Source organism: Salvelinus namaycush, chromosome 25, assembly GCF_016432855.1.
Source record: "Salvelinus namaycush isolate Seneca chromosome 25, SaNama_1.0, whole genome shotgun sequence".
In the NCBI taxonomy this organism is placed as follows: Eukaryota; Metazoa; Chordata; class Actinopteri; order Salmoniformes; family Salmonidae; genus Salvelinus; species Salvelinus namaycush.
The window spans coordinates 20,312,957-20,338,231 of NC_052331.1; the positions used below are offsets into that span (position 1 = coordinate 20,312,957).

At 39.4% G+C, this 25,275-nt stretch overlaps 1 protein-coding gene across 7 annotated transcripts; it reads left to right on the top strand.

Annotated features, from left to right (window-relative positions):
• Positions 1–2,327: 2,327 nt before the first annotated feature.
• Positions 2,328–24,940, top strand: LOC120020343 (protein canopy-1-like). Of its 7 annotated transcripts, none has more exons than XM_038963930.1 (8): positions 2,328–2,455; positions 2,565–2,667; positions 10,246–10,348; positions 13,045–13,160; positions 16,714–16,923; positions 17,824–17,920; positions 20,691–20,757; positions 22,827–24,940. In XM_038963930.1, the coding sequence occupies exons 3-8, from the start codon at positions 10,255–10,257 to the stop codon at positions 22,849–22,851; spliced, it is 609 nt and encodes a 202-aa protein (XP_038819858.1). In that variant the 5' UTR covers positions 2,328–2,455; positions 2,565–2,667; positions 10,246–10,254; the 3' UTR covers positions 22,852–24,940. The 7 variants fall into 7 exon arrangements, with proteins under 7 accessions (XP_038819858.1, XP_038819859.1, XP_038819856.1 ...); XM_038963931.1 differs by having other exon boundaries at positions 2,451–2,469; XM_038963929.1 differs by lacking the exon at positions 2,328–2,455 and having other exon boundaries at positions 2,554–2,667.
• The last annotated feature ends 335 nt before the right edge of the window (positions 24,941–25,275 follow it).

Sequence of the window (25,275 nt, forward strand, 5' to 3'; positions counted from 1 at the left end):
CAACTAATACTTGAGTAATAATACTATTCTCTTTCAGAATAAAGAACCAACTCTATTACATCTATCACAATGTTTCATTTCTATTGAGACTTCTCAATGCACACATACTCCCCATTCATAAGAGAAGGTGATTTGTGGATAATATGCTGTTACTGGTCAGAAAACCAGGTTGAATTCCCCTGTGAAGGGACCACCTGTCACTAACTGGAGGCACAATGTGAAACCAACAGTCACTCTAGCACACCTCTAGTTTGCTGATAGTGCTTGACTACTTTGAATTACTAACCACCAAAATTAAGAGACAAAACATTTTTATGTATAGAAAAGAAGCACCATGATATCAGCACTTTGTCCATTAATGCAAAACAAGGATGTCTAAATCAACACAAGCAATGAAATCTCCTTTATCACGGGACCACAATTAAGCTAAGCTAACATAACTAATTGTTCATTTCTAATAGAATGGACTAGGGTGAAAAGGTATCCTAAAAGCCTGCAAGGAAGAATGATACCAGCACCCCCATGGTTATTATACAATAAAGTAGGGATACAGTATTGACCAATACCTGTAAGATGAATGATAAAGGGTTAATAAAAAGTTTATAAACTGTTAATTATTCGTTTATAAGATGTAAACAAACTATTATAGCACATTGTTGAAATTGTGTTATTGTTATTGACTGAGGAGCTACTCACTGACGTACAACACCCTCCCGCAGCCCCCACAAGGTGGGGGGTCATGGGCTCTCTGGAGATCCCCCCCTCCCCAGATAGCATATGAACAGGTAATAAGCATGGCAACAATATTTAGAATTACAGAATTTTGCACATTTTTCTCTCTGCACCATGGCAATGTGTAGAATTGCAGGAAATTATCTTTAAAAATGCAAAATTCTCTCAGCCTTATTGCAAAATGTGTAGAATAGCATGAGATTAGATATATAATTGTAAATGTTTCTATTTGCCAATTGGCAAAAATGTGTAGAATTGTAGGAAGTTAGCTGTCCCCCCCCCCCCCCAAAATGGTCAGGCAGGTCACCCATAACACTGCTACAAGTTAGGTTTGTTTACCTGCACCTGCCAGCAATTGTTAATAACCCATCTGCAACCGCCCTAACAGGCTATGTGATGAAGTGAAAATCTGAGGCCTGCACCCGAGCCTAACCCACAAATAAAGATAATGCACTATAGGCTCCAGTCAAATACAGCAGAACAATTTTTTGACAAGGGGTGTAGGATTTTTTGTTGTTGCCTGATTTAGATACGTTTCTGTTTATAATTTCCGACATTTTGGTAGGCTACTTGTTAGTCAACTTGTCTATAAATAGATAGGCCTACATGCAGCTTCTCTTATGTCATTATATGTTGCCCTAGAAGACTAAATAAACTCTTGCTCACCAGAATGTCATAAATTGATAGAATGAATGCTTCAATCTAGTTGACATCGGTAAAGTTCTCCGTCATCTTTCGTGAAGCAAAGACGTTTAGGGAACGGGGAGAAAATGCAAAAACTAAACAACAAATAAACTGGAAAGATTTTCTTTGCAAAATTTCAAAATGACATCCGTTTGACCGGTTGTAAGAAAATAGAATGCTGTGGAAAATGACCCAACATGTTTCTGATAAGATTTCAGTTCACCTTGGATGCATATTTTATGTGTTTGAAATACTATCAGCTTTTATGATGCTGATAAAGATAGCACCTCTACAGATAATATCTAATTGTGCATTCACATTCTCTCAAGATGCTGAAAGAAATAAATCATATTTCTCCACTCCTGTTCCCAAGTCAAAATTGTGTCTACATTTGCTGTATCATTTTACTGGAAGAAATGTTTAATTCTGCAGGAGTTATTTAAGGCTATGTGAGAGGTGTTAGACCTAACAGTCAGTGTCCAGATTTCAGTTTCCATTTAACCCATCTGGACAGTAGGCTACAGTTCCCTTGACATGCCATAGGCCTATTTGAAGTCAACATCATATGACTGTCAACATTGTTTACCACTTCATCAAGTCGTACCTAAACATTACTTTTCTGGTCCAACCATCTCTTTATTTTCAAATCTCCTTCTCTTTATTTTCAAATCTCCTTTCGCAGATTTTCTCTTATTGAATTAAACTCAGAGACAGTCCTTTTTGCCTCCTTGGATTCACGTTGACTTTTTCTGCCCGGTCAGTTATAACCGCGGAGACTGCGGGTTATGAGTTAACCCGCGCATCACTAGCTAATGACTCACACACATCAATTTAAAGTTAGCTCAAAAGCATGTGATTGTTTGTCGATCTGGAACACACCTCAGAGCAACTAGACGCCGGTGTTCTCAGCATGTTCATTCAAGAGGCAGCGTTCAGTCATTGGCTATAATGTGCTGAGTTTACACAATACCATTGGCTCACTCAGATGTCATTGTTGTTTCCTAGCTGAACGTGGCAACTCCTGGAACAAGCATGTAACGTTAAGTATACACTGTCAGTAGACTAAGGTAGATGATCATGTTTCATTCAAAACAGATGAAGAGCAAAAAAAGAACTTAACTTTAGCCGTTTGTTTTATGTTCAATCAGAATCCACAACGTTGTCCCAGGGGTCTGAAGTCCGACTTCACCGCTATAGCCTACCGTGCTGAAAAGTTGTTCCTAATTCTCACTCACCTGACCTTTGAAACAGGTAAGTTCACGTCTAGCCAAGGGTCTATTGCAAGCTAGTCGCCTATTATGCTACTTGACTGATGGAATTGTTAGTTCATGTCAGGATAGCATTTGGTCTGTCTTCATAATGTTTTTACCCTACGTAGGCTACATGAAAAAAGGCTGCCCGACAACTTTATTTTCTCTCTATGCTGCATTCAACGCAGTCTTCGTATTTTGACGCTTTCAAAACGCCGACTGGACGCCTGTGATATGTTGATCAGTATGTATGGGCCACACCGCTTGCGTTGCAAAATAAATGTACACATACATGTTATTCAATCATTGCACCCACATTGCTCGCTCGCGGGCGTGCGTCCGCCATCGCGCGCATGTTTGTTTTGTCCAACACCAGACTCGATCAGGACACGCAGGTTGAAATATCAAAACAAACTCTGAACCAACTATATTAATTTGGGGACAGGTCGAAAAGCATTAATCATATATTGCTGTTGCTAGCTAATTTGTCCTGGGATATAAACATTGGGTTGTTATTTTTCCTGAAATGCACAAGGTCCTCTACTCCAACAATATATATTTCTGTCTAAACCCTGTCTAAGCCGGGGAGGTTCTACTAAGCTAAATTGAATTGTTTTAAGAAGGTCATACCAAGGATCATTTTGCTATTTGATTTTGAATTGTAAGACCTTTGAAGTATCAAAAATATATATATAACATATATTTGATGAAAAATGTTATTTGGCCTTACTGCTATACAAACACATTTTTTGTCACTGAACAGTCTTCATATATACTTACATAACTTTTTTTGACTGGTAACGGGGGACCTTCAGATGAGTCTTGTGAGGCCTGTGGGCATCCTAGAGCAAAACGACCAATGTACGAGTTCATGAGTCTCACCTTTACACAGATGGATCATGTTAGTGTGTAGCCCAAACTGTTCAGGCCACTACAGACAGAAGTTGGCAGATCAGCTGTACCGCAAAAATGGAGAAGACTGTCTTGTTCGTGAGGGTCTCATCTTTCCATAGAGGGGTCATAATCAATGTTCTCTCTAAGCTGCGCAAAGGCGTGCAGTAGCTTCAATACTGCCGCACAGCTCCCCTGGGACTGCCGTGCAGAAGACATATTAGCCCGCAAAGAGAAGCACGAGATCGAACTTCACACAACTTTCTAGAACAGTGGTCACCAACCAGTCGATAGCGATCGACTGGTCGATATCCAAGGCCTTAGTAGTCGATTGACAAACATTTCTGTAAAAAACAAAACTAGAAAGCCTTGTGTTCCTATTTTTATTTTTCATCTCGGGCTGTTGGTTATTAAGCTGGGTAGGTAACTGTTGCCATTTTGAACCATTTCATGTGTCTGAAGGTACAAACCTTGCCTTCCAAGTGGGCCCAGAGAGCAAATCAAGTGCACTATAGGCCTTCCGCTGGCCAATCGAATGGGCTCAGATTACCGTGTCTGCAGTAACGTAGCAGGCATAAAAGAAAGCTACAGCAAAGTTGATACTGTGAGATTTCAAAACGTTTAAAACCATGACTAGAGAGAGAGCCAACGAATACAGCAAAGAGCTGCTATTTTTGAGTGAGTTCATGTTTAAGTTCTTACTCAGAAATGTCAATAGCTTGTATTCAACACTTTTATAAGCCATAATGTGCGTTCTTCCTATTTCCACTCCAAAAAAGGTTGGTGACCACTGTTCTGGAGTTTTCCCTGTTAACACTCAATGTCTCTGTGGCAATTGTGATCTAATTAACACAATATTAGCCACTTTCAATGCAACATACTGAAACAAAACAAACTATTCAAGAGATGTTGTTGTAGACAGAACGCATAGGAGTAGGATTCTATTGCATTGACACGCACGACTCAGTCCGTACTCTACAGACTTGTGCGGCATAAACAATCAGAGCTGCAGGAGGCCTATATGCAAATAGACCATTGCCATATATGGATCTGTGCCATTTACTTTGAACTGGACTGTGTTTACAGCATGAGCGGGGGATTTTGATCTGCAGGCTTACAAAAGATCTAGGCTAACAACCCCATAACAACACTGGTAGATCACAATTATGTTTTCTCTCATTCAAACGGTGTTCAGCTTCAGCATCCACTCAAAACACATCACCGAAGACATAACTATAGAATTTTGCACTGGAATGAGGGACTTGGTGTGACTAGTTTAAGGGTCTATTTACACTCCACTAGTCTATCCACAAACTCTACAAACATTCATCATTGACCACACTCTTAAATTTTTGCTAGACCAAGGTGCAAAACGTCCACATTGTGGCAGTATTCATTCGCATGAAGAAAATAAGGAACTACAGGGAGCGGAGATCAGGGTGCCTTGTGAGAATTTGTCGGCGAGTGGGTAACTGATGAAGGAATTTGTTTCCTATATGTTCACTAACCAATTTAATTATGATAAAGTAAACACTGTCCGTTTCTAAGAATTTGTAAGATCCTTATTTGCATAAAATGGACAAGGACCAGCCACCAAATTAATTAATCAATAGCATTTATTCTCGAGAGAGCTCTGACCAAAAAACCATGTACATTAGGTTATATATTACACACAGTGTCATAGCTTTCTAAATGTCCCTCTTATCCAATCAAGGACAAAGCTGATCAAAAGTCCATTCCAACACACTTACGCACATACCTTACACACAATATCTGGATTATCTCCTGAAATCTCTCCACAGTTTATTACCACTTAACTGACAGTTCCAGTCCCCCCCCAGATACGGAAAAACCTAGAGGGGCTTGAGCTGTCTTCCCTTATCTCCACAGAGTTATAGCTTAGTCGGTTCAAACATAACTAAGTGGATCATTAACCTTTCTTTAGGCACACACACAGACATTCCTTTCCCACCCTACATGCTACATAACCTCTAATCCTAATGATTAAGTTTCTGGGTAGAATTATTTAATAATTTATCTTAAACCTTGATAAAATATCTTAACAGTAACCCGCCTCTACCATCCATTCTATTGGCCAACGTGCAATCACTGGAGAATAAACTGGAGAAGCTCCGTTCAAGACTAGCCTACTAACGGGACAAACTGTAATATCTTATGTTTCACCGAGTCGTGTCTGAACGACGACACAGATAATATACAGTTGGCTGGGTTTTCCGTGCATCGGCAAGACAGAACAGCTACGTCTGGTAAGACAAGGGGTGGGGGGGTGTCTATTTGTCAATAACAGCTGGTGCGCAATGTCTAATATTAAGGTAGTCTCGAGGTATTGCTCGCCTGAGGTAGTGTGGTCTACAGCTTATCACGAGGTACTCTATCTACCAAGAGAGTGTTCATCTATATTTTTTGTAGCCATATATTTACCACCACAAGACTGCACTAAGACCGCACTCAACGAGCTGATTTAAGGCCGTAAGCAAACAAGAAAATGCTCATCCAGAAGTGGTGCTCCTAGTGGCCAGGGACTTTAATGCAGGCAAACTTATCCGTTTTACCTAATTTCTACCAGCATGTCACATGTGCAACCATAGGGGGAAAAACTAAATCAACTTTACTCCAGACACAGAGATGTGTACAAAGCTCTACCTCACCCTCCATTTAAATAATCTGACCATAATTCTAACTTCCTGCTTACAAGCAAAAACTAAAGCAGGAAGTACCAGTGACTCGCTCAATACGGAAGTGGTCAGATGATGCGGATGCTACGCTACAGGACTGTTTTGCTAGCACAGACTGGAATATGTTCCGGGATTCATCCAATGGCATTGAGGAGTATACCACCTCAGTCACCGGCTTCATCAATAAGTGCATCAACGACATACATATCCCCACAGTAACTGTAGGTGTATATCCCAACCAGAAGCCATGGATTACAGGCAACATCCGCACCAAGCTAAAGGCGAGAGCTGCCGCTTTCAACGAGTGGGACCCTAATCCGGACGCTTATAAGAAATCCCGCTATGCCTTCAGACGAACCATCAAACAGGCAAAGTGTCAATACAGAACTAAGATTGACTCCTACTACACCAGCTCTGACACTCGTCGGATGTGGCAGTGCTTGCAAACTATTACAGACTACAAAGGGAAACCCAGCCGTGAGCTGCCCAGTGATGTGAGCCTACCAGACGGGCTAAATGTCTTTTATGCTTGCTTCGAGGAAATTAACACTGAAGCATGCATGAAAGCGCCAGCTGTTCTGGTCGACTGTGATCACGCTCTCCGTAGCCGACGTGAGTAAGACCTTTTAAACAGGTCAACATTCACAAGGCCGAAGAGCCAGACGGATTACCAGGACGTGTACTCAGAGTATGCACAGACCAACTCACAAGTGTCTTCACTGACATTTTCAATCTCTCCCTGACCTGAGTCTGTAATACCTACATGTTTCAAGCAGATCACCATAGTCCCTGTGCCCAAGAAAGCAAAGGTAACCTGCCTAAATGACTACCGCCCCATAGCACTCACATCGGTAGTCATGAAGTGTTTTGAAAAGCTGGTCATGGCTCACATCAACATCACGTAGACCCTAGACCCACTCAAATTTACATACTGCCACAACAGATCCACATTTGACGCAATCTCAATTGCACTCCTCACTGCCCTTGCCCACCTGGACAAAAGGAACACCTATGTGAGAATGCTGTTCATTGACTACAGCTCAGCGTTCAACACCACAGTGCCCACAAAGCTCATCACTAAGCTAAGGACCCTGAGACTAAACACCTCCCTCTGCAACTGGATCCTGTTCTTCCTGATGGGACGCACCCAGGTGGTATGGGTAGGCAACAACACATCTGCCACGCTGATCCTCAACACAGGGGCCCCTAAGGGGTGAGTGCTTAGTCCCCTACTGTACTCCTTGTTTACCCAAGACTGGATGGCCAAACACGACTCCAACACCATCATTAAGTTTGCTGATGACACAGCGGTGGTAGGCCTTATCACCGACAACGATGAGACAGCCTATAGGGAGGAGGTGCAGGACAACCACCTCTCCCTCAACGTGAGCAAGACAAAGGAGATGATCGTGGACTATATGAAAAGGAGGACCGAGCACATCCCCATTCCCCATCTATGGGGCTGTAGTGGAGCAGGTTGAGAGCTTCAAGTTCCTTGGTGTCCACATCACCAACAAACTATCATGGTCCAAACACACCAAGAAATTTGTGAAGAGGGCACGATAACGCCTTTTCCCGTTCAGGAGACTGAAAAGATTTGGCATGTATCCCGAGATCCTCAAATTTCTACAGCTGCACCATCGAGAGCATCCTGACCGGTTGCATCACTGCCTGGTATGGCAACTGCTCTGCATCCGACTGTAAGGCGCTACAGAGGGTAGTGTGTACAGCCCAGTACATCACTGGGGCCAAGCTTCCTGCCATCCAGGACCTATATACTAGGTGGTGTCAGAGGAAGGCCCTAAAAATTGCCAAAGACTCCAGTCACACAAGTCATAGACTGTTCTTTCTGCTACTGCACAGCAAGCGGTACCGGAGCACCAAGTCTAGGTCCAAAAGGTCCAAAACAGCTTCTACAATGAATCAAATGGCCATCCTGACTATTTGCACATGCTTTTTTTTACACTGTTGGTACTCGCTGTTTATTATCTATGCATAGTCACTTTATCCTACATGTACAAATTACCTCGACTAACCTGTATCCCCGCACGTTGATCCTCAACCCTGGCACCCCACAAGGGTGAGTACTCCGCCCCCTTCTGTACTCCCTGTTCACCCATGCCTGCGTGGCCAAGCACGCCTCTAACTCAATCATCAAGTTCGCAGACGACACAACATTAGTAGGCTTGATTACCACCAACAACAACGACGAGGCTCTGGGAGTGTGGTGCCAGGAAAATAACTTATCACTCAACGTCAACTAAACAAAGGAGATGATTGTGGACTAAAGCAAACAGCAGAGGGAGCATCCATCCATCCACATTGACAGGACATCAGTGGAGAAGGTGGAAAATTTTAAGTTGTTCGGCGTACACATCACTGACAAACTGAAATGGTCCACCCACACAGACAATGTGGTGATGAAGGCACAACAGCGCCTCTCAACCTCGGGAGGCTGAATACATTTGTCTTGTCACTTAAAACCCTCACAAACTTTTACAGATGCACAATTGAGAGCATCTTGTCGAGCTGTATCACCGCCTGGTACGGCAACTGCACGGCCCACAACCATAGGGCTCTCCAGAGGGTGGTGCGGTCTCCCCAACGCATTACCGGAGGCACACTGCCTGCCCTCCAGGACACCTACAGCACCCGATGTCACAGGAAGGCCAAAAAGATCATCAAGGACAACAACCACCCAAGCCACGGCCTGTTCATCATCATTCAGAAGGCGAGGTCAGTACAGGTGCATCAAAGCTGGAACCGAGAGACTGAAAAACAGCTTCCATCTCAAGGCCATCAGACTGTTAAATAACCATCACTAACTAGCACAGAGAGACTGCTGCCTATATACACAGATTTTAAATCATTGCCCACTTTAATAAATGGAACACTAGTCACTTTAATAATGTCACTTAATAATGTTTGCATATCTTGCATTACTTATCTCATATGTATATACTGTATTCTATACTATTCTACTGTATCTTAGTCTAAGCTGCTCTGACATTGCTCGTCCATATATTTATATATTCTTAATTCCATTCCTTACTTAGATTTGTGTGTATTGGGTATATGTTGTAGAATTGTTGGATATTACTTGTTAGATATTGCTGCACTGTTGGAACTAGAAGCACCACCATTTCGCTACACCCGCAATGTGTGTAACCTTTATTTAACTAGGCAAGTCAGTTAAGAACAAATTCTTCTTTACAATGACGGCCTACCCCGGCCAAACCCGGATGACGCTGGGCCAATTGTGCGCTGCCCTATGGGACACCCAATCACGGCATTGACTCTGTACCGGTACCCCCTGTATATAGCCTTGTTATTGTTATTTTATTGTGTTACTTTTTATTTATAAAAAATATATATGTTTTACTTTAGTTTATTTTGTAAATATTTTCTTAACTGCATTGTTGGTTAAGGGCTTGTAAGTAAGCATTTCATGTTAAGGTCTACCTACCCCGTTGTATTCGGCGCTATGACAAATAACCATTTTATTTGATTTGATATTCAGTATTTGTTTACATCCATGGCCACTCTCTTCCGGTGCCGCTATTTTTCAATAGCCGGCTTTTCACTACCAGCTTGAAGTTGTAGACTAAGTTCTGTTTGAATATGTTGTCTAAAGATGATACAACTTGGCCAACCCCTGACACACTTGTGGAGAGGCAGTCAGTTTTGTGGCCCGTGTAAAACCTATTTATACTCGGCCTCTGTACAATTATACACCTTCACAGATGGAGTAACACATTGAAGCGCGACACATTCTATTTTTTAATGTCTAGACAGTTTGTGAAAATCCTTTCTTTTTTTTACATTTTCTTTTTTAAGAAAGGCAACGTTTACAGTTATTTGCCTCCCAACCTGATTTCAGAATATGACTTGCTATTTAGACTGTGGGAGGCGCTGAATGGCAAATACCTCTATTGTGTTCGTATAATGAATTGGCTTTGCTTGCTTGCTTTATACATATCTCTTTCCCTCAGGCAACAAATATGGCATCATGGATTATAAAAATTGCCTTGATGGCAATGAGTATCTTAATCGAAACTACCGAAGGGAAAAAAGACAAGGTGCTGTATTGTTCAGGTAAATTGGGATGTTTATTTGTCTACTTTGTCCTTTTCTACCTATTAGATATGGGGTTTTCAGGATGTACATGTAATGCAATACTTATTGATAGTAAATGCAGACTATAGATTTGCATAGTGAACAAGTATTGTCATAAAATATAAACTTTTGTGAAAGTTGAGTCAAGCTAAAAGTAAAGTCTTGTAAGCTCGTTTCATATCATTTGACCTGCCAGGGCAGCAATTTCCTATTCTAGATTTGATAGTTTTCTTGATTATCAACCGTTTAGTTCTTAACCTTTGCTAAAAACAATTTACACGTACAATTCTGGACAAATCATTTTATTTGTCCAAATATTTTGAAGTGTTTTTTTTGGTGCAGTTTGTAAATATTTCTGTTGAATTTCAAAAGTGTACGAATGACAGAGAAGTTACAATGTTCTTTATCTAAAAATAAAAAAGGAGCACTATGGAAAACTTGAATCATAATTCAACTTTTTCAGTTAATACATAGTTTTAGTAATTTTATTTTACAAAGCCAAATTAAACTTGGTGAAAGGCAGCTCATCACATGGCCATTTTCTTTCTTTTAACACTACAGCGACACCAACACTACAGTCTTACCAAACCTTGGAGTCATCCTTGCATGACTATGTAACACTTGTCAAGCTACCAATACAAACTCTCAGCACGGTACGCCATTAGTGTAGGCTACTGTGCGTCATAGTATCAATGACATTTTAAGAACTGTTAGAAGCCCTCCAGGCATACAGTCTGACATCTGGCATGAAACTCCTGTACAATTCTTAGTGAAGCATTAACCCCAATTGTAGATCTGATTTTTAAAAAAAAATTAAAACAAGCCTCTATTTTGAATTAAAGAGTGACTGGATGCTAGCTAACTTACCATTCTCAGGGTTAAAAGGTTAATTTACTTTGGTGTTGATATAATTTATATACATTTTATTTGGACCTTGTCAAAAGAAGAGGCTTTAACTGCTGTAAAAGTGTTTTCATACATGCTCATTGAATTGAGCTTTGCTTGATCGTAACACTTAATAATTGAAATGGTCTTGGAAAAAAATGTAATGGATAGCTGAATAGAGAGTGTGGAATGTGGACACAAGGAGATATCAGTATACAAAATAGTATTGCATGGCTCGAGTCATGTTTTTGCATTTCCTTTGATGCTTATGTGAGTATTAAGACTTTTGTTAAATGAAAAAGTAACAAAAGTAGAATTTTAGTAACATTTTATTAAAATGTTATCATTTTGATTTATATACTGTGTTTTCTTATCAACAGTTCTATAAATATAATCGCTTATTTACTTGTGTTTCTAGTAGTATCTCAATGTTGCTGTCATTCTGTTAATCATCAGTCTGTCAAGCTCATTTCATTTGAACAGTTTTACTTTTCTTTACCTGTGGGCATACTATCTACAGTTTAAGTCGGAAGTTTACATACACCTTAGTCAAATACATTTAAACTCAGTTTTTCACAATTTCTGACATTTAATCCTAGTAAAAATTCCCTGTTTTAGGTCAGTTAGGATCACCCCTTTATTTTAAGAATGTGACATGTCAGAATAATAGAGAGAATGATTTATTTCAGCTTTTATTTCTTTCATCACATTCCCAGTGGGTCAGAAGTTTACATACACATTAGTATTTGATAGCATTGCCTTTTTAAATTGTTTAACTTGAGTCAAACGTTTTGGGTAGCCTTCCACAAGCTTCCCACAATAAGTTGGGTGATTGTTGGCCCATTCCTCCTGACAGAGCTGGTGTAACTGAGTCAGGTTTGTAGGCCTCCTTGCTCCTTGCTCGCTCTCCTTGTCCTTAGCCATTTTGCCACAACTTTGAAAAGTATGCTTAGGGTCAATGTCCATTTGGAAGACCCATTTGCGACCAAGCTTTAATTTCCTGACTGATGTCTTGATGTTGCTTCAATATATCCACATACTTTTTCTTACTCATGATCTCATCTATTTTGTGAAGTGCACCAGTCCCTCCTGCAGCAAAGCACCCCCAAAACATAATGCTGCCACCCCCGTGCTTCACGGTTGGGATGGTGTTCTTCGGCTTGCAAGCATCCCCCTTTTTCCTCCAAACATAACGATGGTCATTATGGCCAAACAGTTCTATTTTTGTTTCATCAGACCAGAGGACATTTCTCCAAAAAGTACGATCTGTGTCCCCATGTGCAGTTGCAAACCGTAGTCTGGCTTTTTTTATGGTGGTTTTGGAGCAGTGGCTTCTTCCTTGCTGAGCGGCCTTTCAGGTTATGTTGATATAGGACTCGTTTTACTGTGGATATAGATAGGCCTTGAAATACATCCACAGGTACACCTCCAATTGACTCAAATTATGTCAATTAGCCTAGCAGAAGCTTCTAAGGCCTTGACATCATTTTCTGGAATTTTCCAAGCTGTTTAAAGGCACAGTATACTTAGTGTATGTAAACTTCTGACCCTCTGGAATTGTGATACAGTGAAATAATCTGTCTGTAAACAATTGTTGGAAAAATTACTTGTGTGATGCACAAATTAGACGTCCTAACCGACTTGCCAAAACCATAGTTTGTTAACAAGAAATTTGTGGAGTGGTTGAAAAACAAGTTTTAATGACTCCAACCTAACTGTATGTAAACTTCCGACTTCAACTGTGTATATCCCTAACCTATATTGTACTAACATATATCTGTTTCTTTTAGCATGCAGGGCTATTGTTGATGAGCTCAATTATTCAATCAGTCAGATTGATCCGAAGAAGACCATCAATGTGGGAGCCTTCAGACTCAAGCCTGATGGGAGCCTGACTGATAAAAAGGTAGCTACCTTAGTAAAAGCTTGTTGCCAAAGTGCACTCCACTGAAGCCAAACATCTCATAGTACACACGTGAACTTCCTGGAAATAAAATATTTTACGAATTTAGAGATTGGATAGATGCATCATTCATATAGAAAGCATATTTATACTTAAAATACTTGACAAAACATAGGCTAGGCCTAGTGGTTTGTAGTAGTTCTTGGTAAGCCATTTGATCTCGTGAGCTTACATGAATGTTCGCTGCGCAGCGGTAATCGTCTGGTAATTACGTGGCTCGATTTCCTGGATCTCATACCTTTAGAAATGGAATTTAGTGTATTGTGAAATATCCCGACAGAAGAAAATAAGACAAGTAAGATCAGTATGTAACTTCATTTCAGTTTGTGTCATTGTAAGCATTGGTAAATGCTTTATCACAGTGTTTCACCTACATTTCCGAAATCAGAAGCTTTGCTTATTGGTTAACCCTCTGGAAATGCAAACCACTGTCTTCTCCTCTTTTCCTAACCAAGCATTGTTGTGGTGTGAAGAGGTCAGGCCTGGTGGTGTTCCAGTGTCAAATCCCTAGTGTCCAGGGACTGTCGTTAGCTGGTCAGCTCACCTATTGATCTCAGGGGTTAATCCCCTTTTGATGGTAATTGATAGCTAATAACATGCTGTTTATTTAGCTAGGCTGCTTCATGTTTTCCTCTTCCCCTTAGCCATTTTCAAGTTAACTTTCAAGTAAAAGGGATTATGACATATTTCCTAATATGACAACTCCAGTTCTCTCATTCATATTGGTTTGAATGTAATCAAACATTCCATAGGCATAGTATTATCAACATTTGAGTTGTCTTGATCTACTCTTGACATCAAATTGTCTCAATCCTTCCTGTTCATTATGCTCAATCTATGGATCAACTGTGTATGTCATATTCACAGACTCATTAAGTGTTTTCTAAAAGAGGGTTCATTTGAGAAATGCTAATTACAGTTCCTATACCCATGTGAGTCTTGTCCATATTCCATGTTGTTTGCCCTCAAGCTGTGGGGGTGTGTCTGCATTACCCCTGTTGTTGTTAGTAGAGATGAGTGTATGAATGCAATGATATAGCGCAACTATAATTACTGAATCAAAATGAATGTTTGTAAGAGAAGAGTTAAGTAACCACTTAAGTAGTTTGGTATTACAGCGCTCTGAACAGTAAGCACACTGACTTTTTAAAGGGGCAATCAGCAGTTGCTACGTCCATTTTTGGACTTGTAAATTAATGATATGTACCCATTTGATTCTTGAAAAATATAACATAAAAATGCCTCATGAGCTTAGTTGAACTGTCGTAACTCATCAGAACCCCAAATAAAAGCTTGTTTTACTCCAGTGTTTAGAAACAAAGTAAATCTAAACAAACACTGTTTATCCTCAACATGGTTAAAATTATAATTTTGATGTCATGGATGGTCAGACCTTGCATCCATAGCTCTGTGTATGAATTTGAGTGATTACATTTCTCCAGCCCCATCCCTCAGTTTTGGGGAAACGCTTTGTTGTTGTTTCAACTGATGATTGGCCCTTTAAGTGAAACGGCCTACAGACAGTGATGGCTGATCAACTTCTGTACTAACTGCCCTATGGAAGTGTAGGCCTACCTGTTGCGCTAATCAATGGCTTGTTTTGACTTCTGAGCATAAATCAAAGAAACCCTCCCCCACCCCACCGGCTTTTGACCCTGTCTGAATCAAGGAGGGAGGGGTGTCCAAGCTTCGATTCCATCATACGAGATTAGCTGGTCTTAAGTCTCCTTTGCTCTCCAGCAACCAGTGGGGCTCCCTGAAGGCAAGGTTCACACCACAATGTTAAACCTACAACAATGAATCATTAAGCCAAAGACATTGAACTTATTTGAATAAGTTGATGGAAGTTGTTAATGTCTTACCTTTTTCTGTACATATATATATTCATTTTTTTCATCCATTTATTAATTCTCAATGAATGGCTTTTAATGATTCTGGTTGGACCATAGAGAAAAATTGCTGTCACTCTTCATTTAAATTCAATTTCTGGATTGTCATGATAAAAGTTCATACTGTGGCAATCGCTTTTCTGAAGACTATAACAACATTACACATTGTTGTAAATGGTGGCATTAATAGGTTCTAGTTTTTATTAATTTGTGTTTTTCATTGGTCCATATTATTCTCACAAGAAATTGAAAGCCCCCTTCCTCAGTGTTACAATAATGGCTGGTTTTCCAATGGGAATTCAATGGAGGATAGCATCCCTGAGAAGCCTTTTCTCTGCCAGGCATGCCTAGTCCCCTCCTCATTCTTCAGGAAACGTGTGATTGACTGGTCCCTTTCAAACCCCTCATACTGGTAAGGAAGGAATTTAATTCCACAACATTTTCAGGATTGCTTGATAAGGTTCTGCTTTAGGTTGGACTTTTTAATACTGGACGTTTTATTTCTTTTTATTTCTTTATATATTTTTTACATTTAAGGTAGATGTTTCTTAACAATTATGTCAAGATCTCATCATACATTTTCATAAAATTCACTAATGGCGTAAAATAAAAATATAGAAACTAAGAATATCAAAATTGCATGTTAGCATCTTTAGCCCAATAATTGCTGTTATGGTTGAATGCAGTGCACACTTGATATTCCTTTTTGTTTTGCAATAACTTATTAGTTAACAGTTCAATATTATGTTGAAGTCGTCAAACCTTTGTTTTCTTTGATAGACCATCCTCAATGTTAACTATTTATCTCTCTACATTCCACTAGCTTCCTGCCCTTTACATTGAAAAAGGAGAGAAATGTGTGGCAGGGTTCAGGCAGTTCCCTGAGACCTTTTTATTTTATTTGTGAGCAGATGGCAGTGAGCCATGGAAGCCCCTTTGTGTCACTAAGAGTCAGATATAAAAAAGGAGGAGGGGGAAATGCTTCCGTAATGTAATCAGTGGGTCCGGAAGGGTCCATACTGAGGATGAAAGGGGACAATAGGGTCGGGGATATATCTACATTGCACAAAATCCAGTTCATCTGCAATATGCCCCCCCCCCCCTACCCCTCACCCAGCATCTTTTGACCGGGATTGACAAGGAAAACTTCCTGCTTTGATCATTCGAGGGTGGAGAAGATGAACCACCAAAAGAGACCAAAGGATGAGACTGAACTGTTTACCCTGCACTTGGCTGCTGTTTAGGCCTCCCCCTGCTCCTTAACTCAGCCCCCCTCCCCGGCCCTTTCACTGCACCCAGTCACCCTTTCCCCTCTCTCCTTCTGGGGAGGCCACGGGGGCGGGAGCATAGTGCACCTTGACCTGTCTAGACACTATTGCATGTTTTGTCCTGTTTCCAAGGGGAAGGGGTATACTTCTACAGGTTAAATGTCATAGTTCCAGCATAGGGGAAGTAGGGGTTGTTAGTGTGATGGGAATAGTAGTTAGGGGTCACCAACATGACCCAGACGGATCCTAAGCAACGTCATAGAACTGGACTCAATTAAGTTAAATTTAGATTAAACCTGATACATTTTTTAAATACTTTTGTGTCTTTTTATCCACCAGGTCCCTCTTGCTAGATCTGAGACCAACTTGAGTGAGCTTCTGGATGGAGTTTGTGGTAGCATGAGTGACTATGCTCTTCATGTGGACCCAGACACCAAGATAAAGCAATACAAAAGATTTGCTCCAAGAAGTTCTGATGCCGGGGATTTTCCTGATTTTAACAATTTCAAGTTTGATGGCCCAGAGGGATCCAATGACCTAAAATTTGCGGTTAGTTTGGCAATAATTTATTAATTTACTCACATTAATGTATTTATTTTTATTTTCAGTCATGCTATAGGTCATGCTTTCATACAACATTCAGATTAGTATGTGATGTAGCTCAATTATTTCCTATGTTTTGCATGTCCACATACTTTTTCAAGTATTAGTCTTTCAAAAATGTATTGAAATATTGGTAGCGGTGGGTAACTGCCTCTTATGTTTGGTTAACTGAGGTAAACTTAAATTTAATTTTGAAAGCGCATAAGTCAATGTTATGCCTTGGTCGTTGATATCACAGCTTCATTTTCTCTGAAAATCCAGTCCCGTTCTTGATAATTGGGCCGGTAACTTTTTAAACTTACATTGATATTGTTTTTCCACTTTACTTTAGTTAAGGTATATTGCATGCACCGTAGTCTGTAATATAGAAAGAAAATAAATCTGGAAATATGTTTATTAAAGCTTGCGTTTTAAATTGTCATTATTATGATTATAATTTGTTTTACAGTTATTACAGTAACATTCAGTGTTGAAGTTTTTCATTCTGGAGACCAGAGGTTAACCCAAAATGCAGACGATAACATATTTTCCTTTGTTCCTTTACAATTATCTTGAACTCTTGCATGTAAATTGCACATATTTAAGATCAAGTTAGGCACCACAAGCAAGTAATCGTATGATGCGCAAAGGTGTGTGTGTGGAATCGCTAACTTGGAATCGTGTTGCCTATCTATGTTACATGAGTCATCCAAGATGGCTGAACAGCATGGGGAGAGGAAAAATGGCAGTCTCACTCACTGCTGTGCCCACTATTGTGTGAAACTACATGCTTGTGAACCTCTCATGTGCGGAGGACCTGGTGTGCTGTCTGTTGTGTGGTAACCTATCCCCTCTCTTCTGTTACAGTGTGAAAGCATTGTGGAGGAATTTGAAGATGATATCATCTCTCTTTTTGCCAAAGAGACAGACCATGTGGTCGACAAGTTATGCAATGAAGTATCAGGTACGGTTTCAGACATGTTGTTGTTTCTCACTCACCAGGCCTCCTGTTTGCCCCTTTCTGCATAGATACTAACTAGAACTATGTTATTACTCACATTATTACCCAAATGTATAACACCATTGGGTTTTGATTAGCTTTTTTATATGAATTTATTTAAATGACTTACAATGATTATTTGTTCATAGAAAATAGTATCTGGGTGTTTGGGCTTTGGAGAGATTTGATTTGTAAAGAATAGAGTACAGATGCCCTGTGAATACTCAATTTGGTTATCGTAACATTTTAATATCGCAATTATTCATGGCGCTACCCCAAACATGTTTAGATGAGTACCGTGTGTGCCTACCAGGGAATACAAACATGACCACTTTTGTTTATTATGCATCCTAAAATAGAATATGAAAATGGATACATCCAGACAATTACCATTTAAAACAGCTCTATTTGTAGTGTCATGATTTCCCCCTTACGTAACTATCGTCTTTGATCCGCCATTTTGTTTCAACCCTGTTAAGTGAGGGTTCTGAAACAGCAACGTAACATTTTTAACAGTTTGTTTTTGAATCGGTATAGAGTCTCGGAGGATGATGTTGTGGATTTATATGATACTGATACTTTATTAGATGAGCAAAAGAGCAATTTTTGTTTAACAAGATTGCGGTTGTAGGCCGATAGTTTGAATGTGCTATGTGAAGTATGAGTTATTTGGAATTTATCATCTGAATAGAAACCACCGCTCCTATCTCGTATGTTTGTCAATATGATGTAGTTTGTTTTTCTGCGAGTGTCATTGCAGTAAATGGTGTGTCACCTACTGGATGTCTGCAAATATTGATAGTTATTTTCAGCAGGCCATCTGACAAGATGGCGGACTAATTTTTGTCAATATTTCATTTTCAGATCACTGTAAAGGCACAAAATTCCAGAGTGACGAACTATAGTTTTACATGCGTCTCTGCTGCGGGTGATTGGACCAGTTTAGATATATATTTCAAATTAAGAAATAATGTTTGAAGGATATTGTATCAATCAAGTTACATTCTTTTAAATAAAGTTTTCTATTTTGAATGGAGATGCTGGTATAATGTTGTCAGATACACGGAATTGTATCATTAGATAGAAAGTCAGGTTTGTTTCTTTAGGTAATCCTAGTAGGCCTAACTTATAAATGATACATTTCTTAAAAATGCAGGAGGAAGAAGTGGCACTCAAAATAATAAGATGGGTGTAAAAAACGAAAAAGCTAAGTTTAAATGTGCTGTACTCAGCTGTGAGAGACTGAGGAGGCAGCCATGTCAAAAAAAGATGGCGTGGCATCCTACAGACAATGTCAAGGTGAGCTGGATCAGCAATTTTTGCCTATTTAAAAGAAAAAAATCAGCTGATCAGTTTTAGAATTGTTTGTAATGTTATAGAATTCCGACTGTTGACTATCCAGACCTGTTCTTGGTCCAGAAGTCAACCGTTGGAGATGGTGGATTTCTGCATGGCAGGTTGCATTTGATTTGCACCGTGAATCCTGGATGGAGGAGGGAGTTGATTCTTGATTTTGAAATGGGAAGTCCCCTTACGTCCCGTCATCTGCAACAATTGAATTCGTTGTGGTATCATTTTAAACCTTTATGAGCTTTAAAATCTGTAGGAGTATGTCAAAATGTATCATTTTATCCTAAAAAATGTATCCTCCCCCCCAAAATACACCTGTTTGATTGATCTTATTTTTAGATGTATTGTTTTGTATTTTGTTATTTGAACTTTACGTTTGATGTTATGACCCATTTTTTTTTTTTAAGGATATAGATCAGAATAGACCCGGGACGTTCTATTTTATCGTTATCACATCAATTCGGGCAATTTATCACAATATGAATTTTTTCCCATATTGCCCAGCTTTAGATCAGAACATGCGAAAAATGAATCCAACGGGATCTCCCTCTGTCGGTGAATTTGCAATGTTACAAAATGTTTGCAGTGGGGGGGAAAAAACCTACATGAGAGCCTTAATAGTTATACATTGGCCTGATATAACCACCTCCCTATAACACAAATGAGTCTAAGTGCCTAAATCAAGTAAATTATTGTCCCAATTGTGATAACACTCATATCTCAGAGCACACAGGTTGTAAATTCACCTACAGATTGAACACTTCCTCCAGAGGAGATTTCTTTGTGCTTCATGGACAATGTTCAATTTACATTTAATGACCCTCACAGCTTCATCATATAATGACAAATAATCACAAGTATTTGGGGGGTTTATGATCTAAATATTTTAATTTCGAGGGAAATTATTTATCATTTTTGTACAGTTTTACACAAAATGTATCTATACTTCTTCAGTTTTTGAAAAACATGTCAAACCTTTGGCTAAAGAACAAAGAACAAATGCATGGGTCAAGCTTTGTATGCGTCAAACTTTCACTGGCTACATGTGACAAATGAAACCCTATGAACCAGACTAGTTGAATACAAACGAGATACAATATATAATTTTCATTACCATCAGGAATTACAGCATTTTCCCCATACTGCACTTCCAGTTCTTTCAAAACAAAAGTCTTCAACTTGTTGCATTTTCCTTAAAACTCCCAACACACAATTTATTCTGGTTTAAGAAAGTGTAAGCTTTTCTTTGTGTGTGTACAGCCTTCTCTGGATGTCTAACTTCTTAACTTCATGATAGATCAAGGGCTACCAAGGTGCTGTTGGCAAGGTGCTCAAAGTGGCAGGACAAACTGGACCACTAAATGCTCATTTTTACGCATGTTAGTTCCTTTGCAGTATGCTGAGTGGACTGCTGGAGGGGGGTTCTCAGATGAAATGCAACCCTCACACAGGTAATGAGAACTATATGATAAACAATTTGTACAATTTCTCAAATGCAATTTCAATGGTCCAGGAAGACCATCTCATTCAGAAATGTTGGGAAAGTGAATCTTTCCCTTTGTCTCTAGTTCAGTCACTGAGCTGCGGCATTAACTTGTATTCTAACCAGATTAAAATATATTTGTCCTGGAGATTAGCATACTTAAGTCCTCTTTTGCCTTTTTGGTAGTGGCAGCGTGCTTTGATCTGTGTTGCGTGGCAAGAGCCTAGCTTGGGCCCGGCCATCCGAGTGCCAAGTGTGAAATTGGCCTGATGTATATGGTGAAGAATAGGGATGACATCTTTCACCAGCTTAATTATATTTCTGCCACAAAGCCCTAGCTCTTCATTCCATATTCAAGTTTGACTAGGAAGCGTTTAAAAACTATGGATGAATAACTCAGTGGGGGGAAGGGACAGGACGGGTCTTTTGTTTGAGAGACACACGAGGCATCCAATACTTTTCTGATATGTATGTTCTTTTTGAATCAGACTGCCCTTTGCCTCTGCCAATTGGAAGAGGTTCAATTTTATGGCACAGGATATGTGAACTTGTGATAACTAACACGTAGGGCAAGCTATTTATTTATTTGTCTTTGGGCATTTGAATGTGGACCTTTTTTAAGGTCTTGTGGCTGGAAAGTGGTCAAATCATTTTCAGGTCCAGAGGCAGGCAATGAAAATGTGTTAGAACTTACTATCCAAACTTGAACTTTCATCAACATGAAGAGTTCTCTGTGGACTTGTTGTGTACTTGATGCTCAAAAGCAGAAGTGTCATGCCCATACGGGGCACAGATTTGTCCTGTTGAAGAAATAAATAATATTTCAAAAGATTATTCTCTAATACTACTAACCACCTAGCAACAGAAGTCTTCAACTTGTTGCAATTTCCTAGAAATTGTGTTTTGGGAGTTTATTCTGGTTTAAGAAAGTGTCAGCTTTATGTGGATAGCGTCTCTGTGTCTAGGGCTTGAGCTTAACTTCATGACAGATCAAGGGTTACCAAGGTGCTGTTGGCAAGGGGCTCAAAATGGCTGGACAAACTGGACCAGTAATGCAAATTTCCTATGCATGTTAGTTCCTTTGCAGTATGCTGAGTGGACTCCTGGAGGGGGTTTCTCAGAGGAAATGCAACCCTCACACAGGTTATAAGGACTATGATAAACAATTTCTCAAATGTAATTTCAAGACCATCTCATTCAGAAATGATTTGACCACTTGTGTGTTGTTGATGCTCAGTTGTGTTGTTGATGCTCAAAAGCAGAGGTGTCATGCCCATAGGGGGCACAGGGGCACGTGCTCCCTCAGATTGGTCCTGTTGGGGGGGGGAATCGAATCAAATTATTCTCTATAATACTACTAGCCACCTAGCAATTTTATGAAGTTGGCTTTACCCAACACATCTAGGTTCCCAAACTGATAACTACCTACCAAGAAGCCATTTCAGGCTATCAATCAAGTTAGAATAGCTAACTTGTTTAGTGGTACGTGCCCCAGCATACTGCAAAGGAACTATCTTAGCTGGCATGCCTGCTGGCAAGGTTGGTAGATTTTACAACAAAAATACAATACAACAAACAACAAAATAATCCTGCAGCAACAGGAAATGTGGATTATAATTAATGGACATTTTTTGTAAGGGTTGATGTATTTTTTGTTAGGGCAAATCAATTCTGCCATTTTTAAAGGGGAAATTACACACTTTAGAAGCCGTTTTAAACTTAGAATACACTACAATTTAGCATTTACTGCTGTACAAGAAAATTCTCAACATCAAAATAGTCATCAAACATCTACATCTGTAGAATTAAGCATAATGATTATGGCTCTAGATTTCAGTAAAAAAATGTATTGCTAAATTCTCAAATTTATGGACTGGGGTGGGGAGGGGCTAGCGTAATTTGTTCCCCATCATATTTTTTAGGTGCTCAAAAGATATCATCCATCACTCTTATCGAGAGTTGAGGTACAAGCTTATTGAGGATGGATTTTTTTAGAACATTTTGATATTTACATAATTTTATGAAATTCCTTTTTAGGGACATTTTGAATTCTGATGTGTAGAAGAAGTGATGGGTTAAAGGAAATGAGCCTCCTGCAGCTGTGACCGAAGGCTTTGACCTTCATCGGGCTCCCGGCCACAGACTCCATTGAGGAACCAACCGAGTTGCTCAGCTCAGCGTCTGAGAGGCACCAGCTTTTCTCAACCCAGAGAGCTCATCAAGTCAGTGACCGTTGGGTGTTACTTCCACATACAAGCTGGGAAAGAATAGAAATGCAGATGAGGTTCTGGGGCATTGAGGAGCAGGTCAATGCTGCGAATGGTCCGCACAGATAATTCCCCCTTTTGTGTTTGGATCCTTTTCTGTTTTTAAAAAAAAGCATCAGGTAATACTGAGACCGCAGAGTGTTGGAACCAGTTTTGGTGACTGAAGTTCAGTCATATTTGATTGCGTTTGAATTGCTTGGTTATGTATGGCAGTTTTGAAATCAACATGAGTATAGTGTATTATGATCAAATTGAAAAGGTGTCATTGTGATCTGGATTTTACCAACCTTACTTGGTTGATGTATGTGAGGGGAAATTGATCTTGTTGATAAGAGACTCCGTTACAGGCAGAAACTGGGGATGGGATAGCTCTCAATATTCTGGGTTATTAACATTCTGGGTTATTAACATTCTGGGTTATTAACATTCTGGGTTATTAACATTCTGGGTTATTAACTCTGTTTCCAAACAATGCAGAAAAGTCTCAATTTTAATTTAATGAGGATATGTATCATATTGAACCTACTAGTTTGAATGTTTCCATAAGCTTTTAATTCCCACTTTGTTATCTGCTGTGGACATGTTTGACAGAGCAAATGATTTCAAGGTAAATGTTATTTGTAGCAACTGAGTGGAATTGCTGGCATGGGATTCCTACAACACTTTGAGATCCTTAAAGAGTTTTGGCACATTTAAGCAATTTCTGGGATACAGAAATAATGTGTACAACTGTACTACATTTTGCTGTTGAGATGCTGGGTCTTCATGTTAGGCTCCAAAGCTCTATTCATGACTACTAAGTATAGGTGGCTTGCATTCAGCATAGCGTTGACTTGAGGAATGGAAATCTGTATTTTGACTTTGCTATCAAATCAAATCAAATTTATTTATATAGCCCTTCTTACATCAGCTGATATCTCAGTGCTGTACAGAAACCCAGCCTAAAACCCCAAACAGCAAGCAATGCAGGTGTAGAAGTACAGTGGCTAGGAAAAACTCCCTAGCTATGACTTATGGGGTGGTCACCTGACTAAAATTAGGTATACTATGCTGCATATCACTTAGACTGTCTATAACATCATGGTGCGTTTTGGTGCAAGTTCATGTGTAACTTTTTTTGTGGTCAACATTTCGGTAGTAGTTTTCATTTAGTAAATACATTTTAGACTGTTTGCCTGGTGAAACCAACAGTCATCTTTTCCATTGTCATTGGGGACAAGATACTTTCTCTATATACCATGTTTGAATTCTGTTCATTTTGAACAATTAAACTTTTTTTTAAGTAACTTGAACTCTGCAAGTAGCCCTATTACAGTAGGCCATTACGAGCATGTAATGTCTATGTAAACACCACTTTAATTGCAGACTGTATAAAGTATAACCATAATTTTGATGCATGAAATAATGTATTCTTTCAAGGTTTATTTAGCCGAGGACCACCTGCAAATAGCCAATTCCACAATGCAGTTTACTCTTTATGAGAAAACAAATCCACAAATATGTCTATTGAGAGCTAGCCCATCCAGCTAGCCCAACAGTGAACTCGCATCATAGTATATTCCATAAATTTACCAACTGCCTATTAGAGGACAATATTTTGAAGTTGCCCTATTGCCCACATTGTGTTCTGTACTGTTTAGCAGGATGCAATTTTCCTTGCTGTCTCATTAACCTTCAAGACAGGCCAGTAATTGTTATGCTAATTGATATTATGTTGTTTCAACACACATGTGACTTGGCCATATCACATTTATGCCTCAAATTATTCCCAGAGTGGATGTTTCTGAATTAACAGTAGGCTATTAGTCAGCCTGTATTTATAGAGTACTGGTTATGTTGTTTATTGCTTTATAAGCACAATAGAAAATAAAGGATTTAAAATTGTGTTAGTATTATTGTGGTTTATTTACTTACAGTTAACTACACAGTTATGATACAAATTATTTACATTTGTCTCATATCAAAGAATACCGGGGGGGAAACACAACCAAAACTTTGTCCTTCTTTATACATGTTTCAAAATGATGTTGTAAATTCACGTTGTATAACATCTCTAATGGTAATAGCCCATTCCTGATAGAGACATGTAATGTGTTAGTTCTTTGTAGCACAGTACTCATAGAAAAGTTCATTTACGGAACTTTTAAGGCAAAGTGTGTTTTAAGTTTGGATTTTAATTTACACACACTTTTAATATTGACAATGAAAGATCATTCACA